The 22,401-nt window shown below is 36.4% G+C and overlaps 6 protein-coding genes across 6 annotated transcripts; 1 reads left to right on the top strand and 5 right to left on the bottom strand.

Annotated features, from left to right (window-relative positions):
• Window positions 1-525: 525 nt before the first annotated feature.
• On the top strand, window positions 526-1,247 carry LOC146615865 (gamma-crystallin M1). Its single transcript, XM_085374820.1, has 3 exons — window positions 526-534; window positions 618-869; window positions 972-1,247. Exons 1-3 carry the CDS (start codon window positions 526-528, stop codon window positions 1,245-1,247), a joined length of 537 nt encoding a protein of 178 aa, XP_085230946.1.
• A 2,403-nt stretch (window positions 1,248-3,650) lies between these two features.
• LOC146615864 (gamma-crystallin M3-like) lies at window positions 3,651-4,437 on the bottom strand. The gene is made up of 3 exons (XM_085374825.1): window positions 4,414-4,437; window positions 4,045-4,284; window positions 3,651-3,929 (listed from the first exon to the last, which is right to left on the bottom strand). Exons 1-3 carry the CDS (start codon window positions 4,426-4,428, stop codon window positions 3,651-3,653), a joined length of 534 nt encoding a protein of 177 aa, XP_085230951.1. The 5' UTR covers window positions 4,429-4,437.
• Window positions 4,438-7,022: 2,585 nt separating this feature from the next.
• Window positions 7,023-8,098, bottom strand: LOC146615863 (gamma-crystallin M3-like). Its single transcript, XM_085374444.1, has 3 exons — window positions 8,087-8,098; window positions 7,738-7,980; window positions 7,023-7,298 (listed from the first exon to the last, which is right to left on the bottom strand). The coding sequence occupies exons 1-3, from the start codon at window positions 8,096-8,098 to the stop codon at window positions 7,023-7,025; spliced, it is 531 nt and encodes a 176-aa protein (XP_085230570.1).
• A 1,010-nt stretch (window positions 8,099-9,108) lies between these two features.
• On the bottom strand, window positions 9,109-9,852 carry LOC146615862 (gamma-crystallin M3-like). The gene is made up of 3 exons (XM_085374443.1): window positions 9,823-9,852; window positions 9,467-9,709; window positions 9,109-9,384 (listed from the first exon to the last, which is right to left on the bottom strand). The coding sequence occupies exons 1-3, from the start codon at window positions 9,850-9,852 to the stop codon at window positions 9,109-9,111; spliced, it is 549 nt and encodes a 182-aa protein (XP_085230569.1).
• A 1,711-nt stretch (window positions 9,853-11,563) lies between these two features.
• On the bottom strand, window positions 11,564-12,327 carry LOC146615861 (gamma-crystallin M3-like). Its single transcript, XM_085374648.1, has 3 exons — window positions 12,268-12,327; window positions 11,933-12,175; window positions 11,564-11,842 (listed from the first exon to the last, which is right to left on the bottom strand). The coding sequence occupies exons 1-3, from the start codon at window positions 12,298-12,300 to the stop codon at window positions 11,564-11,566; spliced, it is 555 nt and encodes a 184-aa protein (XP_085230774.1). The 5' UTR covers window positions 12,301-12,327.
• A 7,163-nt stretch (window positions 12,328-19,490) lies between these two features.
• LOC146615860 (gamma-crystallin M3-like) lies at window positions 19,491-20,254 on the bottom strand. The gene is made up of 3 exons (XM_085374649.1): window positions 20,195-20,254; window positions 19,860-20,102; window positions 19,491-19,769 (listed from the first exon to the last, which is right to left on the bottom strand). Exons 1-3 carry the CDS (start codon window positions 20,225-20,227, stop codon window positions 19,491-19,493), a joined length of 555 nt encoding a protein of 184 aa, XP_085230775.1. The 5' UTR covers window positions 20,228-20,254.
• Window positions 20,255-22,401: the final 2,147 nt, after the last annotated feature.

The raw sequence follows: 22,401 nt of genomic DNA, 5'->3' as shown, positions 1-22,401 counted from the left end.
GATTATTTATCACACTTTAATCTTATAGTATAATAACATCCGTAAGAACTTAATAAAACATGCAGATTGTCCTTTAAATGAAGCTCAGTCTTTTAAGTTACGGAACATATTTCTTATTATCGAGAGTCCTGAAAGCCGGCAGTTAGTATATTTATTTCTTTGTATTAACGGAATCTTTCCACAGTTTGTCAGAAGTTTACCACAGATGTAGCCTGATGTCATGTTCTTTCCATCCCTGATTACTAACTGTATGTGAAGAGCCTTCTGACTCAAAATGGAACACACACAAAGCATATGCTTATAATAGACAATACGGATGACTGCTGCCAGAAATGTATGGATGGAGAACCATTGTTAGTCATTTATAGGCCCCGTTCAGCAAAAGTAATACTGCTAATTCATCAGCTTTGCACATTTGAATAACAACACATCATGGCCCCTGGGATTTTGTATAAAAAGGCCCTGGAATCATGGAGTTGGCAGAGCAAGTTGAACCATCCACTGGGAACAACCTTAACCACCATCATGGGCAAGGTAATGGGATGATTTTTACTGTAAAAGGAAGCAAAAATAATCTTCTTTAATCGATTTACTGATTTATCATTTTGTTTTTTCAGATCGTCTTCTACGAGGACAGGAACTTCCAGGGTCGCTCCTATGAGTGCACGAGCGACTGCTCTGACATGTCCTCCTACCTGAGCAGGTGCCAGTCCTGCAGGGTGGAGAGCGGCTGCTTCATGGTCTATGAGCGTCCCAACTACATGGGCATGCAGTTCTTCCTTAGGAGGGGCGAGTACCATGACATGCAGCGCATGATGAGCATGGGAATGATGTTTGATTCCATCAGATCCTGCAGAATGATCCCCTTTGTAAGACGTGCTTCACTTTTGCTACTATAATTTTGATTCATTATTAACTTTTAAAATGCGCCTTAGTAATCATACTTACATTTTCTCTACATTTAATTACAGCACAGAGGCCAGTTCAGGATGAGGATCTATGAGAGGGAGAACTTCGGTGGTCAGATGAACGAGCTGATGGACGACTGCGACAGCATCATGGACCGCTACCGCATGTCCGACTGCATGTCCTGCAACGTGATGGATGGCCACTGGCTGATGTACGAGCAGCCCCACTACAGAGGCAGGATGATGTACCTGAGGCCCGGAGAGTACAGGAGCTTCAGGGACATGGGCATGAGCGGGATGAGGTTCATGAGCATGAGGCGCATCACTGATATGTGCTAGACTTCTGTATTTGACTTCAGTAAATAAAAGCAATGTGTACTTCATAACCACATTTGTCACATGCACTTTCTTTATCTTGCTACATTTTTTATGTAGCTACATCTATGTACCTAACTGCAAGAAAGCATTCCCTAACTATACCCCAAATTACGTGTTACTCAATAACTAAATATATACATAATTATCAGGTTCAACTTAAAAAATAATAAGAACGATCAGCAGTTTCATAGCAAAGTCAAGACAGCTTCCATTCAGTAAATGATGAGGCTAAGTCTATAGAACAACCCTAGGCTTTTGCGTTTAGCCATCCTCAGTTAGAATACGAACTTTTATTCTGGAACTAAAGACTATAACAACTAGGACAAATAAGACTGTAAATACAACAACAGCATAAGCATTCAAATCTGCAATAACTGACCTACGAAGCTCAGATACAGTAATGTTGTTAAAACTGATGTATTAGGCCAGAACGTCACTTAATATTTCACTTCATCATGCATTGTCAATATTTTTCCAAAAATGTACTTTTTTGGATTATAAATATTATATTTAATTAAAAACTGAACAACTAAACAACTAATCAAAATATCTACACTCTTGTTTGTAGCACCAAAGAAAAATACACCTAATTTACCCATTTTTCATTGAACACACACACACAAAGGAGGAGGAGGAGAAGAAATATATAGATAGAAATATATAGAGGTCTATTGAGAATAAACAAATTTTTTTCGATTTTCGATTTTTTCCCCCGTTTTTTTCCTATTGAAAAACACCAAAATAATTATTTGCCTAATTAGCCTAATTTAGCAAAATACACTATATTAATATTTACGTTTTATTTTATTAAAATAAAAAAATAAAAATGATCTAATAAAAAAGTAAATTCAATAGCTTTTCTTTAATTGTTTAATTTGGTAAAATGAAAACAAACAAACAAACAAACAAGGAATATCACAGATCTAGGTCGACTCAAACACAGGACTCAATATCAAGTTCAGTGCATTTATTTACAGTGAATAATGTGTAACACAGAAGTTCAACAGTAGCGATGGTCCCAGTCCCCTCAGGCAAGGTTTTCCACAGAGCCACACTTTCCCACAGATTCTCTCTACAGATCACCAACACAGGTTTCTCTGGGAGGATCACAAGTTCACAGGGAAACAATGAATGAGATTCTTCCTTGGAGGAAAGTAGCAACATGTACAGAAGCTGTAAAACAAACCAGCGAGGACTGAAGGTCAGCCACCACTGCCTTAAAAAGTTGTCACAACAACGACATCAGGAGCAACTGTGAGACTGAGTGAGACACACACACACACACAGACGCACACACACACACACATAGACAGAGGAGAGGTAGAGTGCTTATAAGAGAGAGATAGATAGAAAGTAGTGAGCCAACTGGAGAGGACAAAGGGAACATGACAGTAACATCAAACGAAGATCTTTTTGTAATGCAAAAATAATTTCAAATTTTGATTTATCTGACCTCTAACAGAGGAAATTTTCAATTTGCTTCAGTCCATTTTAATCAGCTTTCAGTGTTTTTCCTGATGATATGTTTCATTAACCTATATTTGCGGATGGCACAGCAAACTGTGCTCAGAGACAATGATTTCTGGAAGAGTTCCTGAGCCCATACAGTGCATTTCCATGAAGCTGCCTGAAGGTCACACGTTGCACAACTACACACAACCTTTTGATGATATACTGCACATCACGATGACATATTAAAAACTCATATACTCAACTCTGCTGAACCCGTAAATGCATTTTATGAATAGCATGTCCTATATATGTGACTATGTGTTATAACCTGCCAGCTTTAATTTAATTAAATTGTAATTATTCTAACTAGAAGGGAAACAGCATATGCTATTGAAAAATATTAAAGAATTAGTTGCCATTTATTCTGTATGCTGCTTTTTATGCATACATTTCCTCATATTCAAAATTACATTGGCACAATTAATAAATTATGTGTAATTTAAATTGTTGTGCCTTTTTACAGGTCGTTGCATGAATAAAAAGGCAAATGTTGCAGAACAGAAGGACTGCATTCACATATTCTGCATTTCTAATATTGCGGTGTATTTAATGTATTTATAATTTGCCTAAATGTAACCATTTACTGTGGTTACATTTACAGATATAAATAAAAATAGTGATATGCTGTCATCTGGTGGTGTGCAGCATAGTGACCCTAAAGGTTTGCTGTTAAACTGAATACACAGCATAGCACTTAAAAGTTAGCTGTTGCTAATTTATACAAAAATGTAGCCTATGTTTGCGTGTCTTATTTTGGTTTGTTGTGCAAGTTTCCGATCACTCAGTGACAAATTCAATTAAAAGAGAATTATTAGATTTTTATTTAAAATCATGCTTTTATACACTGGTGCTCTAATAACAGGAATCCATGATGCGCCTCATGCTATTGAACCTCATCCCGCTCATTCCCATGTCCCTGAAGCTCCTGTACTCTCCGGGCCTCAGGTACATCATCCTGCCTCTGTAGTGGGGCTGCTCGTACATCAGCCAGTGGCCATCCATCACGTTGCACGACTGGCAGTCGGACATGCGGTAGCGATCCATCATGTTCTCGCAGTCGTCCATCAGTTCGTACATCTGACCTCCGAAGTTCTCCCTCTCATAGATCCTCATCCTGAACTGGCCTCTGTGCTGTAAATTGAAATGAATAACAATGAATCAAAGAGATCTCGTTAATATGCTTTCGCCAGGTTCAGCATCTTACACCATATGTCAAATATTAGAAGGAGTTTTCAATTTACAGTACCATGGGGATCATGCGGCAGGACCTAATGCAATCACTCATGCCCATACGCTGGTAGTCAGAGTACTCTCCCCTCCTGACAAAGAACTGATTTCCCATGTAGTTGGTACGGTCGTAGACCATGAAGCAGCCGCTCTCCACCCTGCAGGAGTGGCACCTGCTCAGGTAGGAGGACATGTCAGCACAGTCGCTGCTGGTCTCATAGGAACGACCCTGGAAGTTCCTGTCCTCATAGAAGATGATCTGAAATTGAAAAAAAGAGAAAAAACAAGGACTATTTGATATCGTACTTTTTGCATCGCATCCACATTTGTTCAGCATCCAATCAAATGCAAAAAATCCGAACAATGAACTAGCCAAAGCTGCACACACCTTTCCCATGGTCATGGTTTCAGTTAGGACTCTTTAGGCTCAGAAGGACTGCACAGTTTTCACGACATCCCACGAGTTGCTTTTATACCTGACCTCACGCCGAAAGATACATGACCCCATTGTTCAAATTCCTGACAGAGCAACATGGAGCAGAGGCCCCCCGTGTACGTTTCAATTCAAAGGGACCTTCAACGGATCGTGATTTGCAGGGGTTGCATTTGTGAGAAGAGGCCCCGCTGTGTATTGTCTTTGCAGCTGAATAACAGAGAGAGCGTGTTTTCCACAAACATAGCATTCTTTGAAGGCCTCATTAAAGTTTTCATCTCTAATGTTTCACAGGTGAAAGAACATTCTGTTTTTTTGTTCTTTTTGCCAAAATTAGCCAAAAACCAAATCTTTAAAATCTGTTAAAATTTAATTGGACTCAATAGAGGATTGAATCAATTCATTAAAACTGAGTAAACCTATAAAACCTATAAGGGACAGATAATCTACTGATATGTTAGTCTAAATATGTCTCCATCAAGTATTTTTTGGCCCTCATTTAGTTTAATGTAATGAATGAGATGTTGCCAATGAATTTCATGGATATCATGGTGATTTATTCATGAAGCTAATCCTTACATAATTTGTAGATGATATTCAAGCCCTTTCATAACAAGTGTACTGCAGGTGATTTCTTCTTTTTTAACCCATTAACTTGAATACTGGAGTTATATGCATGGCTGTGTGATTGACATGTCTCTTGACACTATTAGCTGTAGACAATGGCTGTTGTCTGAACTGGACCTCTCAACTGCATTTGTTTTGTTGGTGTCTTCTGGAGCTTTTTTAATGGAATTACTTGGCAAATGTTTTCATGTGATGTACAGTATGGTCTCACTTCCATTAAATGTGGGCATTTTGATGAGGGAAGTTATAGTGCTTTATTAGGCTGTTAGCACTGAGTAGCAGATAACTGCTGCTGTGACTTGGAGCTATATAAATAAAATTGAACTGAACTGAAATTGAATTATTTGTACAGCATGCTAACCAGGCTTTTCCACATTTCTACCTGGCTTAGGATTCCACTCTGTCATCCAAACCTGGTCACTTTTGGCTCCCCAAGCAAGCAAGCAAGCAAGCAAGCAAGCAAACAAACAAACAAACAAACAAACAAACAAACAAACATTGGCCAAAACATTAGCACTAACGTCTTAAAATGTGTTCCAAAACCAGTGGGTGACCTCAAAGTGGAAATGTTAATGTTTTATAGCTGATGAAATGTTTTATTTGTTAATGAAATTGTCATTGACAAATTAACAGTGGATGTCCATGCAGTCCTCCCATGACTTTCCTTCATATGTTTGTATGAGAAAAAAAAGACTTTTTCTATATTACTGTAATTTCTCACATAAAAACAATACACTGGGTATAGATGTAGGTTGTTACGATCTGGAGTTATACTCTTTGACTTAAGCCATTAAAACAATAAATCAAAATCTCTAAAAATCAAAGTAAGATAGTAAGATCCTCGGTGAGGTAGAGTAACTATTGCTTTCTTCTTTTAAGGTTTCCTAGCTTTAAATTCTACATATTTTAGTTTTCTTTACAGTTTAACACATTTCCAGCTGCTGTTTTCTTATGAGATTATTTCTGACTTATAATAATAATTTTTAGACAACAACAAGCATTGTTTGCCTTTTTCAGGCAGTCTGATACAGATGGGTCAGATATAAGTGTTCGCTCTCGGATATGATGTGAAAAACAAGGTTTGTTATAAGGCCAATGTTGATACATGGCCATATAACTGGATCAGAACTAGATTGTATTTTCTTCTGAAAGTGACAAGAATGACCGAAACAGTGCTCTTACTGTGAATATTTATTGGAAGAAATCTGATGTCGCAAGTCGCAAGAAAAACATCTTTCATTTTTTGATGTGAAAAATACTTTCGTGCAACAACCTTTGGCTTTTAATTGGAGTCACAAAGACCAAGTTTCCTTTTTGATGGTCACGTCAAAACAAATAACTAACTTCTGAGTCAACTGATGCTATCAAATGAATATGTGTACAGACTTGAATATTGCCATTATATTAAAAGTGCAGTACAAGGAAAGAGAAGGACATTTTTTTCACATGCCACAAATCTGTGTTAGCACATGTTGATGGAGTCCGTTATGTTAAGGTAGAATGAACGCTTCATGGACTGTGCCTTTAAGAACTGATCAGTCACTACATTATATGCTACAAAACAAATCAGGCATAATTAAATAACTATATGAGTCTAACTGAAAATGTTCAAAGATACTTGAAAATATTCTTAATCACTTTTTAAAAATCATCAATAACTCCAACCATATTTACAATAATCTTCAGAAGAGACGAGGTCGCCTGGAAAACCTGGAAGATGTATGTATATTTGAATAATGCCTAGGAGAAAATAATGATGGGGAGCAAGACTTTACCAAATCTTATTTTCTACTGTTTATTTCAATTTTGGAATCACATAACACAATGTAAAAGGATAGTTAAATCACATTAATTGATTACCACTATTACAAATTGTGTATGCCATCTGGTGCATGAAAATTCTTTTATTTCTTTACGAGATTAAAATGTATTTGTTGTTAACAGGATTCATTGATGCGTCTGATGGAGCTGAATCTCATTCCGTCATATCCCATCTCCCTGAAGCTCCTGTACTCTCCGGGCCTCAGGTACATCATCCTGCCTCTGTAGTGGGGCTGCTCGTACATCAGCCAGTGGCCATCCATCACGTTGCAGGACTGGCAGTCGGACATGCGGTAGCGGTCTTGGAAGTTGTCGCAGTCGTCCATGAGCTCATACATCTGACCTCCGAAGTTCTCCCTCTCATATATCCTTACTCTGTAGGACCCTTTGTGCTGTTAATATTACAATGTAAGGATGAATTATTTTATATAATAATCTTAGCAATAAACCTTATTTATAAAGTATTCTTTAAACCAAGTTACAAAGTGCTTCAAAGAAAGAAATTGAAAAGAGAGACATAAAAAATTTCCTAAAAGTTTTAAAATAGTGCTTCAAGAAAATATTTAAGTTGCTATTCTGATTTCAATGGACGAACTGTTCCACAGTGTGAGAGAGTTAATGACAGAGGCCCCAAACCAGCTAAGCCTTATTACCAATTTAAGGAACCCAGACCAGCGTATGTAAGAGACGAAGGCTTTGATATACTATTCATTCTGTGAACTATGTTGATGGACATTTTGCAAAAGCCATATCACATATGACACATATGTTATTATTATTATTAGGCCGTATTAGTTTATATATGAAAGTTTAGCAATCTCGGTACTGTACCATGGGGATCATACGACAGGATCTGATGCAATCGCTGAAACCTATCATACGCTGGTAGTCAGAGTACTCTCCCCTCCTGACAAAGAACTGACTTCCCATGTAGTTGGTACGGTCGTAGACCATGAAGCAGCCGCTCTCCACCCTGCAGGAGTGACACCTGCTCAGGTGAGAGGACATATCAGCACAGTCGCTGCTGGTCTCATAGGAGCGACCCTGGAAGTTCTTGTCCTCGTAGAAGATGATCTGGATCCAACAGACGAGGCAGAATTCAGTAAACATTTTAAAATCATAGCTTTTGTTTTAGGTCAGAAAGATAAAAATTTTGATCTATTTTCTCTAATACACGTACCTTGCCGTGCATCGTGGCTGATAGACTGAATGACGCTATAGCAATCCTATCCCAGATTTAAGCCTTTTTTATAGCTAACGTGACATCCAGACAGTTGATGTCACCATTGTATGGAAACCATGAGTCAGCAGCATCCAATGTTAGTCCCTCTGTGAATGCTGATGGCAAAGGGTTGTTATGCATCCTCTGACAGGCTCTATTATTCTAGATCAAAAGAGTTTCTTTGTGATTACCTTGAAAATGATTTAGTGTTTTTATTTTGTGGTGATATACTCAAAAAGTAGTAGAGCCGTATTTAAATGTAGTTATTTGTGCTAGTACCACAAATGCTGTTGTTAAACTGATACTACACCCTGAATGTATGTAAATGGTAATGCAATGGTGCTTAAGCTAATTTATAAAGGTTCATGTTTTTTTTTTTTTATCTATACTGTAGCAAATAATTGGTTGATGTTAGACACATACACACATGCTTACTTATAACAAGGTGGTGCTTTTCTTTGGTTTGTATTTAACATTCATTTCAGGCGTAATCTGAAGGTATTATGTGGCATACTATAATATAACATTTCAGTGAAAGTTTAAGTGGAAAAAACGATTAAATTAAATATTATATTTACTTTGTTTGGGGTTTTAAGTTAACACTGCTTAATAACTTACTGATCTGCAATAAAGAGGTTTTTAATCAAAACTAGACTTTGACGTGGTTTAATAGAACAACAATATTTAATGTGTGCTGTGTATAATACTGGGATTAGTTTATAAAACTGTGGCACACTTTTTGATTATTTATAGAGAATTAAATTTTTCCCCCAAGTTCATGTGGTGTATTTATTATTTTATTAAGTTGATGGTGATGGTGTGTGTCTCTAGAGAATAATGTAACCATTTCATTGTGTTTTTCCCCTTTCAAACCCCTTTAATGATCGTTTATTCACTATATTAGAGGAGATAATAAAGAACAACACAAAAAGTCACTGATGTAAGATTTTGTCTTTATCTTTTATTTTTTGTGAATTTGTTTAGCACATGTCCATGATGCGCCTCATGCTCATGAACCTCATCCCGCTCATTCCCATCTCCCTGAAGCTCCTGTACTCTCCGGGCCTCAGGTACATCATCCTGCCTCTGTAGTGGGCTTGCTCGTACATCAGCCAGTGGCCATCCATCACGTTGCAGGACATGCAGTCGGACATGCGGTAGCGGTCCATGATGCTGTCGCAGTCGTCCATCAGCTCGTACATCTGACCACCAAAGTTCTCCCTCTCATAGATCCTCATCCTGAACTGGCCTCTGTACTGTTAGAGAGAATGGAAAAATAATGTGTTATGGAGTTTGCACTTGTACTAGAAACAGGATTTCATGCTGCATTCTACCTACCATGGGGATCATACGGCAAGACCTGATACCACCGCTCATGCCCATCATGCTCATGTAGTCAGCGTACTCGCCCCTCCTCATGAAATACTGGTTTCCCATGTAGTTGGGGCGGTCATAGACCATGAAGCAGCCGCTCTCCACCCTGCAGGAGTGACACCTGCTCAGGTAGGAGGACATGTCGGCGCAATCGCTCATGCACTCATAGGAGCGACCCTGGAAGTTCCTGTCCTCGTAGAAGATGATCTGGAAAAAAGGAGTGCATTAGTTCATTTAGAGTTCACCGAAATAATACGATCTATATTCTGTATGCTCTACAACATCAGTGCATATGACGTTCATGACGTTCATAAGCTCACCTTGCCCATGCTCATGTCAGTGGTGGACATACTTAATGATGAGCTGCTGCTGTTGCTACTGCTACTGCTGCACTGCTGTCCTCTTTGGTTTAACCCTTGCTTTTATACCTGACCAAACCCTACAGAGTCAGTGGGCCCCCATTGTTTAAACCCCTGACCCAGCAACATGGTATAGAGAGCTGTACCAGCATGCGGTACTGTGTCATATAATCACATGATTGGGCAAGCGAAGACTTTAGAAATTTGACCTTTTGACGAGTAACACAAAGCCTCTATTCTCAGCTCTAAGGTTGTCGTGCCCATTTAGATGCATTAAACCAGAGACCTTCAATCAGAGTAACATAAAAATAATTGATTAAGGTTTTGTAAAGTAGAAAGAACTCACAGTGCATGCTAATGGAATGTAGATGTTTATTGCACATTTTTTTCTGGACATAAGTTAAAATCAGCAACTCAGAAACTGAAAAACATTTTGTAGAATTTGCACTATTAATTGTCATCATCATGATCATTTATTTGGAGGATTATAGATATATTCAGTTTTAGCATGGTTTATGTGTCTGTTTTTAACATTATGTTTGCATAATTTTGCAGTGTTCGATTCTTGTAGTATCTGATTTGATTGCCTTCTTAAATAATATAAATATTTCTCAAATTGATAATTGTATTTTACTCTGTAAAAAGGCTAAATCTAAATACTCTGTATTTAGATTTAGCCTTTTAGAACCTTTTGGCTCTTTATTTATGAATTGAGCTTATGGCAACCATTGTCTTTTCTTGCACCAAATAATAAATAAAAATAATAATACAAGTGGAAACAGATGGCACAATCAGTATTTTCTTAATATGCAACATGTTAGAATTAACTTTCACAGTACAACAATCTAAATAAATGTCTGATTTTTTTTAAGTGTCTTGTTTTTAACTTCAGGAGTAAAACCACAATGACCAATTATCCAAACACAGTAAATAATGACTCACTGTCTGTATTGTTCCTGATGCAAACAGAGTCATTGTTAAAAACTGAATAATTTCTGGGATTGTCTATATTAGACACATCACCTTTAAAACGAAAAAACAAACAAACCCCAATACATGTATATGATGGCAACAAATTTTTTATTAATAAATATACAACATGTCACAGTATTTACAACTTCATTATAGGGTGTAGGTCTGAGTCACTTCAACCGTATCCTCAAGCAATTTTTAAGCACTTGTAGCTTGTAGCTAAATACTGGACAGATAGTTTCAGAATTCATTTAGTGATTAAAAATAAGAAAATAAGAATAAAAGAAACTTAAACTATTAATGATGCATAAAACCAAATTTTAAGCTAAAAAATTTAACATAGATTAGCATCATCAGATGTTTTTATGACCAAGTTAGTGTCAGTCAGATGACACTTACACATGACATAAACAGAAAACATGTTACTTTGACAATTGTTTGAAAATTCCCTTATTTTGATTTTATCTTTCAGTTTTTGAAAATGCTAATTGGTATTCTATTCAAGATCACACTTTATATTATCAGGTATCATCAGCTGAATACAATTTAGAATCAATATTTGCTTGCTATTGTGTTTGTTGCAGATAAAATGATAAAACTTCAAATATTTTCAGTATATATATGTATCACAACAATGTATCATTTTTTTCATGATGAGTTAATTAATAATCTCGACAAAGGTCAAAGTACTGTAAAATTATTTTATTTAGTGGCATTGGACAGTGAACATTTAGTAACAGGAGTCCATGATGCGCCTCATGCTCATGAACCTCATCCCGCTCATTCCCATCTCCCTGAAGCTCCTGTACTCTCCGGGCCTCAGGTACATCATCCTGCCTCTGTAGTGGGGCTGCTCGTACATCAGCCAGTGGCCATCCATCACGTTGCAGGACATGCAGTCGGACATGCGGTAGCGGTCCATGATGTTGTCGCAGTCGTCCATCAGCTCGTACATCTGACCACCGAAGTTCTCCCTCTCATAGATCCTCATCCTGAACTGGCCTCTGTACTGTAGGGGAAACAGTTCACAACAAAGAATTTGAATATATAATTCAAGCCTATCTGGAGGAAAATTATATCCACAGCACAGCTTTCCTACCATGTGGATCATACGGCAAGACCTGATGCAGTCTGACATGCCCATCATGCTCATGTAGTCAGCGTACTCGCCCCTCCTCATGAAATGCTGGTTTCCCATGTAGTTGGGGCGGTCATAGACCATGAAGCAGCCGCTCTCCACCCTGCAGGAGTGACACCTGCTCAGGTAGGAGGTCATGTCAGAGCAGTCGCTCATGCACTCATAGGAGCGACCCTGGAAGTTCCTGTCCTCGTAGAAGATGATCTGAAAAACAGCAAAATAAAATCCTTCTTTAAAAAGCAGCAGTTATTTGGAAGCAGTAATCACTGTTGATTAAAAAAGAAAGAAATCTGTACCTTGCCCCTCATGTTCATGCCAGTGTTGCTCATGTTGCCTGCAAGTGAGTAGTTACTCCTGTTCTGTCCTGTTCTCTACCTGGTTTAACCCTTTTCTTTTATACCTGACCAAATGTAAAGAAACCCCTCCCCTACACCAGAGAACCCATTACTCAGCAACTTGCTAGTGAGGCCCACAGAAAGCAAAGGTTAGGTCCATTTTTTTTATAGACACTGGGCACCAGCAGTCTTTAGAAAGGCCTTTTCTCTTTTTACAGAATGCATTTTCAACCGTGCTTGTGAAATGTGAATAGGTTGGCCCATGTAATTGTTAAGAATTGTGTTTATGACCCAGTTTTGACACATAAACTGTCAAAACTGGGTGTTTGAATTGTTTTTCACGGTGAACATGCTTGTTTCCACTGTAGAATATGAAAAATAAATTGACTGTAGCAACAAGACATTTTAAATTAGTTGCTGATACATTTACATACAACTACATCGTACTCCATCAGAAATTGTTTATATTGTATTTTGGTTATAAATCCTCAAACGGATAAAGAGGAGGAAGAATACATCAACAAAATATTGACTGTGTTAGACAAATGCAAGTATGATATCATGTAACTGTGAGATTAGTGTTAATTACAGAGTGTTTGTTTGATGTTTTTGATCGTTTGACCTTTGGGTAGGTGATGACCCCACCTTAACACTAACTCTAACTGTACAATGTGTGATGTTTCTTTTTATTAAATTATTCTCCCAGTCTTAGCCAAGGGCACAAAGAAAACACCACAAACTTTACCCCCAAAAAGTCAGTTTTGGCTTTCTCCAAAATAAAGGAGAGATTTTTTACCTATGGCTTAATGTTTGTTATACCCTTACCATAACTAAAGAAGCCGTGTACAATTTTGCCTTCATTCTGTAAAAACTGAAGCTGTTTTATCCCTCACTTATAACAACATGGACGTTATTTGGAGTTGTGGTTGCTCGTTTTCCTTTTGTTTGCTTTGTTCATTTGTCTCTTTTAATTCTATTTTTTTATACTTTTTCAACATGTTCAAAATAAAGATTCAATCAATCAATCAATCAAAACCTTTTGACGAGTAACACAAAGCCTCTATTCTCAGCTCTAAGGTTGTCGTGCCCATTTAGATGCATTAAACCAGAGACCTTCAATCAGAGTAACATAAAAATAATTGATTAAGGTTTTGTAAAGTAGAAAGAACTCACAGTGCATGCTAATGGAATGTAGATGTTTATTGCACATTTTTTTCTGGACATAAGTTAAAATCAGCAACTCAGAAACTGAAAAACATTTTGTAGAATTTGCACTATTAATTGTCATCATCATGATCATTTATTTGGAGGATTATAGATATATTCAGTTTTAGCATGGTTTATGTGTCTGTTTTTAACATTATGTTTGCATAATTTTGCAGTGTTCGATTCTTGTAGTATCTTTTGACGAGTAACACAAAGCCTCTATTCTCAGCTCTAAGGTTGTCGTGCCCATTTAGATGCATTAAACCAGAGACCTTCAATCAGAGTAACATAAGGAAGATGTCAGGAGAGGAAGATGTCAACTCCACGGAGCATCAAGTGGTTACCTTTCTACGGTCCAAAGGTGTGGAAGTGGATTATAACAACATTGAGGCTTGCCACCCTCTACCCCGAAAAAATGACAGTAACAAACCAGCCATCATTGTGAGATTTGCAATCAGAAAACAGAAAACAGCACTGTTAAAACAAGGAAGGAAACTGAAAGGATCCGATGTCTTCATGAACGAACATCTGATAAAAAGAAATGCGGACATTGCCAGGAAAGCACGTTACTTGAAGAAACAGGGAAAAATTCAAAATACATGGACCACCAACTGCAAAGTATTCATTAAACTCAATGGAACACCGGAACAAGCCAAAGTGTTGGTCATCAGAAATATGGAAGAGCTGGACAAATACTGAGGTCAACTTACTCTGGAGGTATGAATACACATGTGACGTGACACACAACACAACACATGGCACAGTCCAAAAGAACTTCATCTGCATCCGGCAACAATATCAACATGACTCATTGGAATTCTCTTTATGATGATCTGGAACTGAGAACATTTCGATACACAGACCATAATGTTCTAGACTTAGAAAAGGATATAGACCCGGAAAATAATTTCTTCTACAACATCAGCTGTAACTGCTGCTACTTCACTGATGAACAGTTTAAGCACACCATCAACACGGAAAATAAATTATCAATAATCCATTTTAATAGCAGAAGTCTGTATGCCAACTTCAACAATATAAAGGAATATCTAAATGAGTTGACAAATCCATTTGGAATTATTGCCATTTCTGAAACATGGATCAATGCGGAGAAAGGAATGGACTTTGGACTGGAGGGATATGAAGTGAATTTTGTAAATAGAAGGAACAAGAGTGGAGGGGGAGTAGCTGTGTATGTGGATAAAAACCTAAACTACAAGGTGGTAGAAAGTATGACAACTGTAATTGATAATTTACTAGAATGTATAACAATTGAAATTTATAAGGAAAAAGAAAAAAATGTAATAATTAGCTGTATATATAGAACACCTGGCTCTAGTATTCAAGTATTTAATGACTTCATAGAGGAAATATTCTCTAAAACAAATCAAAAAGTTATGTTTATCTGTGGTGATTTTAATATTGACCTGTTGAATCCAAAAAAGCATAAAATGACCGACGAATTCCTAAACACTATGTACAGTTTGAGTTTACATCCTAAAATAACCAGGCCTAGCAGAATTACACCACATTGTGCCACCTTACTTGACAATATTTTCACTAACAATATGGAAAACAACATTGTGAGCGGAATATTAATTAATGACATCAGTGATCACCTACCAGTTTTTGCAGTTTATGACACTAATTATAAGAAAAATCAGCATGAAGAACAACTGAGATACAGACGTGTAAGGACGGAAGAAACGATGACTGCATTTAAGAACGATCTATTAAATCAGGACTGGGACAAGGTGTACAAAGAAGCTGATATTGATATTGCATATGGCATATTTTTAAGAATATTCATGGAGTTGTACGATAAAAACTGTCCAACAATAAAATACAACAGAAAGCACAAATATTCAGATAGACCATGGCTCACTAAGGGTTTACAAAATGCATGTAAAAAGAAAAATACACTCTATAGGGAATACCTAAAACAAAGAACAAAAGAAGCTGAAAATAAATATAAAAAATACAAAAATAAGTTGACCAATATTATACGTGTATGTAGAAAGGAGTATTATAGTAAAATATTGAACAACAATAAACATAATATGAAAGGAATATGGGATGTTTTAAACGGTATCATTAAAAATAATTCTGGACAACAAAGTTATCCACAATACTTTATCGATAATGGCAATATTATGGAAAACACTGCTGATAAGGTCAACAGCTTTAATCATTATTTTGTAAATATTGGACCAAAACTGGCAGAACAAATTCCTGAGTCACTGCCATCAGTAGAATGTAGTGAAAACCTGATTGATAGGAACCCTAACTCAATGTTCCTCACATCAGTGGAGGAAAAAGAAATAATTGACATTGTACACATGTGTAAATATAAAACATCCACTGATTGTAATGATATTGACATGAAAATCGTCAAGAAGGTGATTGAAGGAATTGTAGGACCTCTAACATATATTTGCAACTTATCATTTCAGACGGGAAAAGTGCCAAACAAAATGAAAATAGCTAAAGTTGTGCCGCTGTATAAAACCGGGGATAGACGCCACTTCACAAATTACAGGCCTGTTTCTTTACTACCACAATTCTCCAAAATCCTAGAAAACCTGTTTAATAAACGATTAGACAAATTCTTAGATAAATATAAATTACTCTCTGACAGTCAATATGGATTCAGATCAAAAAGATCAACATCTCTGGCATTAATCGAATCAATTGAGGAGATTACGAATGCTATAGATCAGAAACAGTATGCAGCTGGAGTATTTCTGGATCTCAAGAAAGCATTCGACACAATCAATCATGACATATTAATTAATAAACTGGAACGGTATGGGATTAGGGGGGTTGTACTGCAATGGGTGAAAAATTATTTAAGTGACCGGAAACAATTTGTGAAGCTGGGTGTCCATTCCTCATCATGCTTGGACATTGCTTGTGGTGTTCCACAAGGCTCTGTACTGGGTCCAAAATTATTTATTATTTATATAAATGATATTTGTAAGGCATCTGATATATTAAAATTAGTATTATTTGCAGATGACACAAATATTTTTTGTTCTGGGGGGAATCTAAAGGAGCTGCTGGATACAATTACTTCAGAAATGTGCAAAATTAAAAAATGGTTTAACAGGAACAAACTATCGCTAAATCTAAGTAAAACTAAAATTATCTTATTTGGGAATTCCCTTAGAAATGCACAAGTGCAGATTCATGTAGATGGTGTGGAAATTGAAAGAGTACTTGAACATAAGTTTCTTGGTGTGATTATAGATGATAAATTAAACTGGAAGTCTCATATAAATCATATACATAACAAAATTTCAAGAAGTGTCTCAATCTTGAGTAAAGTAAAACACATTCTGGACCACAAATCACTCCACATTCTCTATTGTTCCCTGATTGCACCGTATTTGAATTACTGTGCAGAGGTTTGGGGCAATACTTACAAATGTTCGCTATCATCAATCTTTATATTACAAAAAAGGGCCATAAGGATAATCCATAAAACTGGTTACAGAGATCATACAAATCCACTATTCTTAAAATCAAAAATTCTAAAATTCACAGATCTGGTTCATTTTCTCACAGCACAAATTATATATAAAGCAATAAATAACCTGCTTCCTGACAATATTCTAAAAATGTTTTCTAAAAGGGAACGGGGATACAATTTGAGGGGGGAATTAAATTTAAAACATCCTCGTATCCGTACAACATTAAAAAGTTTTTGCATCTCTGTGTGTGGAGTGAAGCTGTGGAACAGACTAAGTAAAGATATGAAGCAATGTCCAAGCATGGCGCAGTTTAAAAAGCGGTTTAAGGATATGGTTTTTACAGGGTACAGGGAAAAGGTAGAGATTTGATAGGGTGTTCTTGTCTAATATTTTCATGTGTGTGCGCATGCACGGGTTTGTTGGTATGGGTATATATGTATGTGTATATGTATGTATATGTATGTATGTATGTATGTGTATATATATATATGTGTATATGTATATATGTATATGTATATATATGTATATATATATATGTGTATGTGTGTGTATGTATGTGTGTATATATATATGTATATATATATATATATATATATATATATATATATATATATAAAATATATATAAAATTGTAGGTTGTGTATCCTTCAGGTGTTAATAGGGTTATTGAAAATGTGTATATGTGCGTATGTGTGTATATACGTAGGTATGGATAGATAGAAACATATATGTGTATATATAAAAAAAAAAAAAAAAAAAAAAATTACACATAACATATAATGTCATTACAAGGAGGTATTTCTGTAGTCTATTGATACTAGATAGTGGAAAAGGGGTGGGATTAAATAAGCTTATGCTTCTTCCTGCTCCTTTTTGAACATGGACGTTATTTGGAGTTGTGGTTGCTCGTTTTCCTTTTGTTTGCTTTGTTCATTTGTCTCTTTTAATTCTATTTTTTTATACTTTTTCAACATGTTCAAAATAAAGATTCAATCAATCAATCAATCAAAACCTTTTGACGAGTAACACAAAGCCTCTATTCTCAGCTCTAAGGTTGTCGTGCCCATTTAGATGCATTAAACCAGAGACCTTCAATCAGAGTAACATAAAAATAATTGATTAAGGTTTTGTAAAGTAGAAAGAACTCACAGTGCATGCTAATGGAATGTAGATGTTTATTGCACATTTTTTTCTGGACATAAGTTAAAATCAGCAACTCAGAAACTGAAAAACATTTTGTAGAATTTGCACTATTAATTGTCATCATCATGATCATTTATTTGGAGGATTATAGATATATTCAGTTTTAGCATGGTTTATGTGTCTGTTTTTAACATTATGTTTGCATAATTTTGCAGTGTTCGATTCTTGTAGTATCTGATTTGATTGCCTTCTTAAATAATATAAATATTTCTCAAATTGATAATTGTATTTTACTCTGTAAAAAGGCTAAATCTAAATACTCTGTATTTAGATTTAGCCTTTTAGAACCTTTTGGCTCTTTATTTATGAATTGAGCTTATGGCAACCATTGTCTTTTCTTGCACCAAATAATAAATAAAAATAATAATACAAGTGGAAACAGATGGCACAATCAGTATTTTCTTAATATGCAACATGTTAGAATTAACTTTCACAGTACAACAATCTAAATAAATGTCTGATTTTTTTTAAGTGTCTTGTTTTTAACTTCAGGAGTAAAACCACAATGACCAATTATCCAAACACAGTAAATAATGACTCACTGTCTGTATTGTTCCTGATGCAAACAGAGTCATTGTTAAAAACTGAATAATTTCTGGGATTGTTTATATTAGACACATCACCTTTAAAACGAAAAAACAAACAAACCCCAATACATGTATATGATGGCAACAAATTTTTTATTAATAAATATACAACATGTCACAGTATTTACAACTTCATTATAGGGTGTAGGTCTGAGTCACTTCAACCGTATCCTCAAGCAATTTTTAAGCACTTGTAGCTTGTAGCTAAATACTGGACAGATAGTTTCAGAATTCATTTAGTGATTAAAAATAAGAAAATAAGAATAAAAGAAACTTAAACTATTAATGATGCATAAAACCAAATTTTAAGCTAAAAAATTTAACATAGATTAGCATCATCAGATGTTTTTATGACCAAGTTAGTGTCAGTCAGATGACACTTACACATGACATAAACAGAAAACATGTTACTTTGACAATTGTTTGAAAATTCCCTTATTTTGATTTTATCTTTCAGTTTTTGAAAATGCTAATTGGTATTCTATTCAAGATCACACTTTATATTATCAGGTATCATCAGCTGAATACAATTTAGAATCAATATTTGCTTGCTATTGTGTTTGTTGCAGATAAAATGATAAAACTTCAAATATTTTCAGTATATATATGTATCACAACAATGTATCATTTTTTTCATGATGAGTTAATTAATAATCTCGACAAAGGTCAAAGTACTGTAAAATTATTTTATTTAGTGGCATTGGACAGTGAACATTTAGTAACAGGAGTCCATGATGCGCCTCATGCTCATGAACCTCATCCCGCTCATTCCCATCTCCCTGAAGCTCCTGTACTCTCCGGGCCTCAGGTACATCATCCTGCCTCTGTAGTGGGGCTGCTCGTACATCAGCCAGTGGCCATCCATCACGTTGCAGGACATGCAGTCGGACATGCGGTAGCGGTCCATGATGTTGTCGCAGTCGTCCATCAGCTCGTACATCTGACCACCGAAGTTCTCCCTCTCATAGATCCTCATCCTGAACTGGCCTCTGTGCTGTAGGGGAAACAGTTCACAACAAAGAATTTGAATATATAATTCAAGCCTATCTGGAGGAAAATTATATCCACAGCACAGCTTTCCTACCATGTGGATCATACGGCAAGACCTGATGCAGTCTGACATGCCCATCATGCTCATGTAGTCAGCGTACTCGCCCCTCCTCATGAAATACTGGTTTCCCATGTAGTTGGGGCGGTCATAGACCATGAAGCAGCCGCTCTCCACCCTGCAGGAGTGACACCTGCTCAGGTAGGAGGTCATGTCAGAGCAGTCGCTCATGCACTCATAGGAGCGACCCTGGAAGTTCCTGTCCTCGTAGAAGATGATCTGAAAAACAGCAAAATAAAATCCTTCTTTAAAAAGCAGCAGTTATTTGGAAGCAGTAATCACTGTTGATTAAAAAAGAAAGAAATCTGTACCTTGCCCCTCATGTTCATGCCAGTGTTGCTCATGTTGCCTGCAAGTGAGTAGTTACTCCTGTTCTGTCCTGTTCTCTACCTGGTTTAACCCTTTTCTTTTATACCTGACCAAACGTAAAGAAACCCCTCCCCTACACCAGAGAACCCATTACTCAGCAACTTGCTAGTGAGGCCCACAGAAAGCAAAGGTTAGGTCCATTTTTTTTATAGACACTGGGCACCAGCAGTCTTTAGAAAGGCCTTTTCTCTTTTTACAGAATGCATTTTCAACCGTGCTTGTGAAATGTGAATAGGTTGGCCCATGTAATTGTTAAGAATTGTGTTTATGACCCGTGTCACACATAAACTGTCAAAACTGGGTGTTTGAATTGTTTTTCACGGTGAATATGCTTGTTTCCACTGTAGAATATGAAAAATAAATTGACTGTAGCAACAAGACATTTTAAATTAGTTGCTGATACATTTACATACAACTACATCGTACTCCATCAGAAATTGTTTATATTGTATTTTGGTTATAAATCCTCAAACGGATAAAGAGGAGGAAGAATACATCAACAAAATATTGACTGTGTTAGACAAATGCAAGTATGATATCATGTAACTGTGAGATTAGTGTTAATTACAGAGTGTTTGTTTGATGTTTTTGATCGTTTGACCTTTGGGTAGGTGATGACCCCACCTTAACACTAACTCTAACTGTACAATGTGTGATGTTTCTTTTTATTAAATTATTCTCCCAGTCTTAGCCAAGGGCACAAAGAAAACACCACAAACTTTACCCCCAAAAAGTCAGTTTTGGCTTTCTCCAAAATAAAGGAGAGATTTTTTACCTATGGCTTAATGTTTGTTATACCCTTACCATAACTAAAGAAGCCGTGTACAATTTTGCCTTCATTCTGTAAAAACTGAAGCTGTTTTATCCCTCACTTATAACAGCTTATGTACAAGAAACTGCCACGTTTGTTTAAATCAGAAAACACATTTGATCTCTATTAAATGCTATAAAACTGTCATGTCTTATGTTTTTTTTTTGTTAGAATAATTTTTTATGGGCGAATTTGAACTTTATTTTCATATCATGTTATCATACAAGGTCATTATAATAGCAAAACTGCATGAATTTATAATATTAATTTAGATTATTTTCTGCTACACTGGAGATTTCTTTACTTAAAATTCAATAGAGAACTGAAAAAAAAATGCTTTTTGGATAAACTTGACAGGATCATATCAACATAGTATCTGAAAGGTCTCCAAGTTCAAGTTCATTTTCTAGTTGCTGTTCCTTCTGGGTCATAAAAATGCTCTAATATGAAGAAAAAGAGGACAATGTACCATCCTTTCTGACCTCGTTTGAAGTCTGGGCTTGAGTCTGGCATACATTTCCAGCCAGAGGCTAGCTGTCTTGGTAGAACTGCAACACCACAGGTGGTGTTCTAGAGGAGACAATGATCTCATCCTCCAGGGCTGCAAAAACCCAAAATAGGTACAAACCAGTAGCATAGCAGGTCATAGTGTTATGTGTATATTTTAGAGTATTGAGAGTGAAAGCCCGATGATGAACTCACTTTAGCTCCCAGTGTGGTGTTGAAGTCTCTCTATACCTGGGAGGTGAATTAGGGGCTTGATCAGAAATTACATCCAATGGTATGTTGTGTAATCTGAAAACACAATGAGCCATAATTTCTATTGTTTGCTGGTATGTGGGAAATTCAGGAAGATGCACAAAGTGGTCTGCCTTAGAAAAATACTCCATAATGGTGAGAATGAATGTGTTCCCATTGAAGTGTGTTAGACCAGAGGGAAAATCTAGAGCAAAGTGTGACCAAGGATATTAGGGGTGGATAACAGTATAAACAGACCAACAGGAGGCAAGTAAGAGGCTGCATTTGGGACACAAATAACACTGGCAGAGACACATGCAGAAGAGAGGGCCACAAGAAAATTCTCTAGTGAAAGATTATTCGGATACCTAGTTGAGAGATGAATATGCTGGTGTGTGCCCACTGTACTTGGTACAAAAAGACAGTTAGTGGGTCCACCTCAAAGGTCAGGTCCATCCAACAATGGATCACTGCCTCAATTTCCTTGGTGAATATACCAACTATTCAGGAAGCTGGGAGAAAACATGTGCTTTCATGTGCTTGGGTTATAGAATAAGTGTTGGGACAAGGCATTTCTAGAGTCTGTGCAATGTCTTGAAA

This window comes from Diplotaxodon limnothrissa, linkage group LG16 (assembly GCF_057381915.1).
Source record: "Diplotaxodon limnothrissa isolate DT_005_m linkage group LG16, D_limnothrissa_male_GT1.1, whole genome shotgun sequence".
Classification (NCBI taxonomy): Eukaryota; Metazoa; Chordata; class Actinopteri; order Cichliformes; family Cichlidae; genus Diplotaxodon; species Diplotaxodon limnothrissa.
Note: the sequence above shows the minus strand (reverse complement) of the source record. Positions and strands in the feature narration are given on the sequence as shown.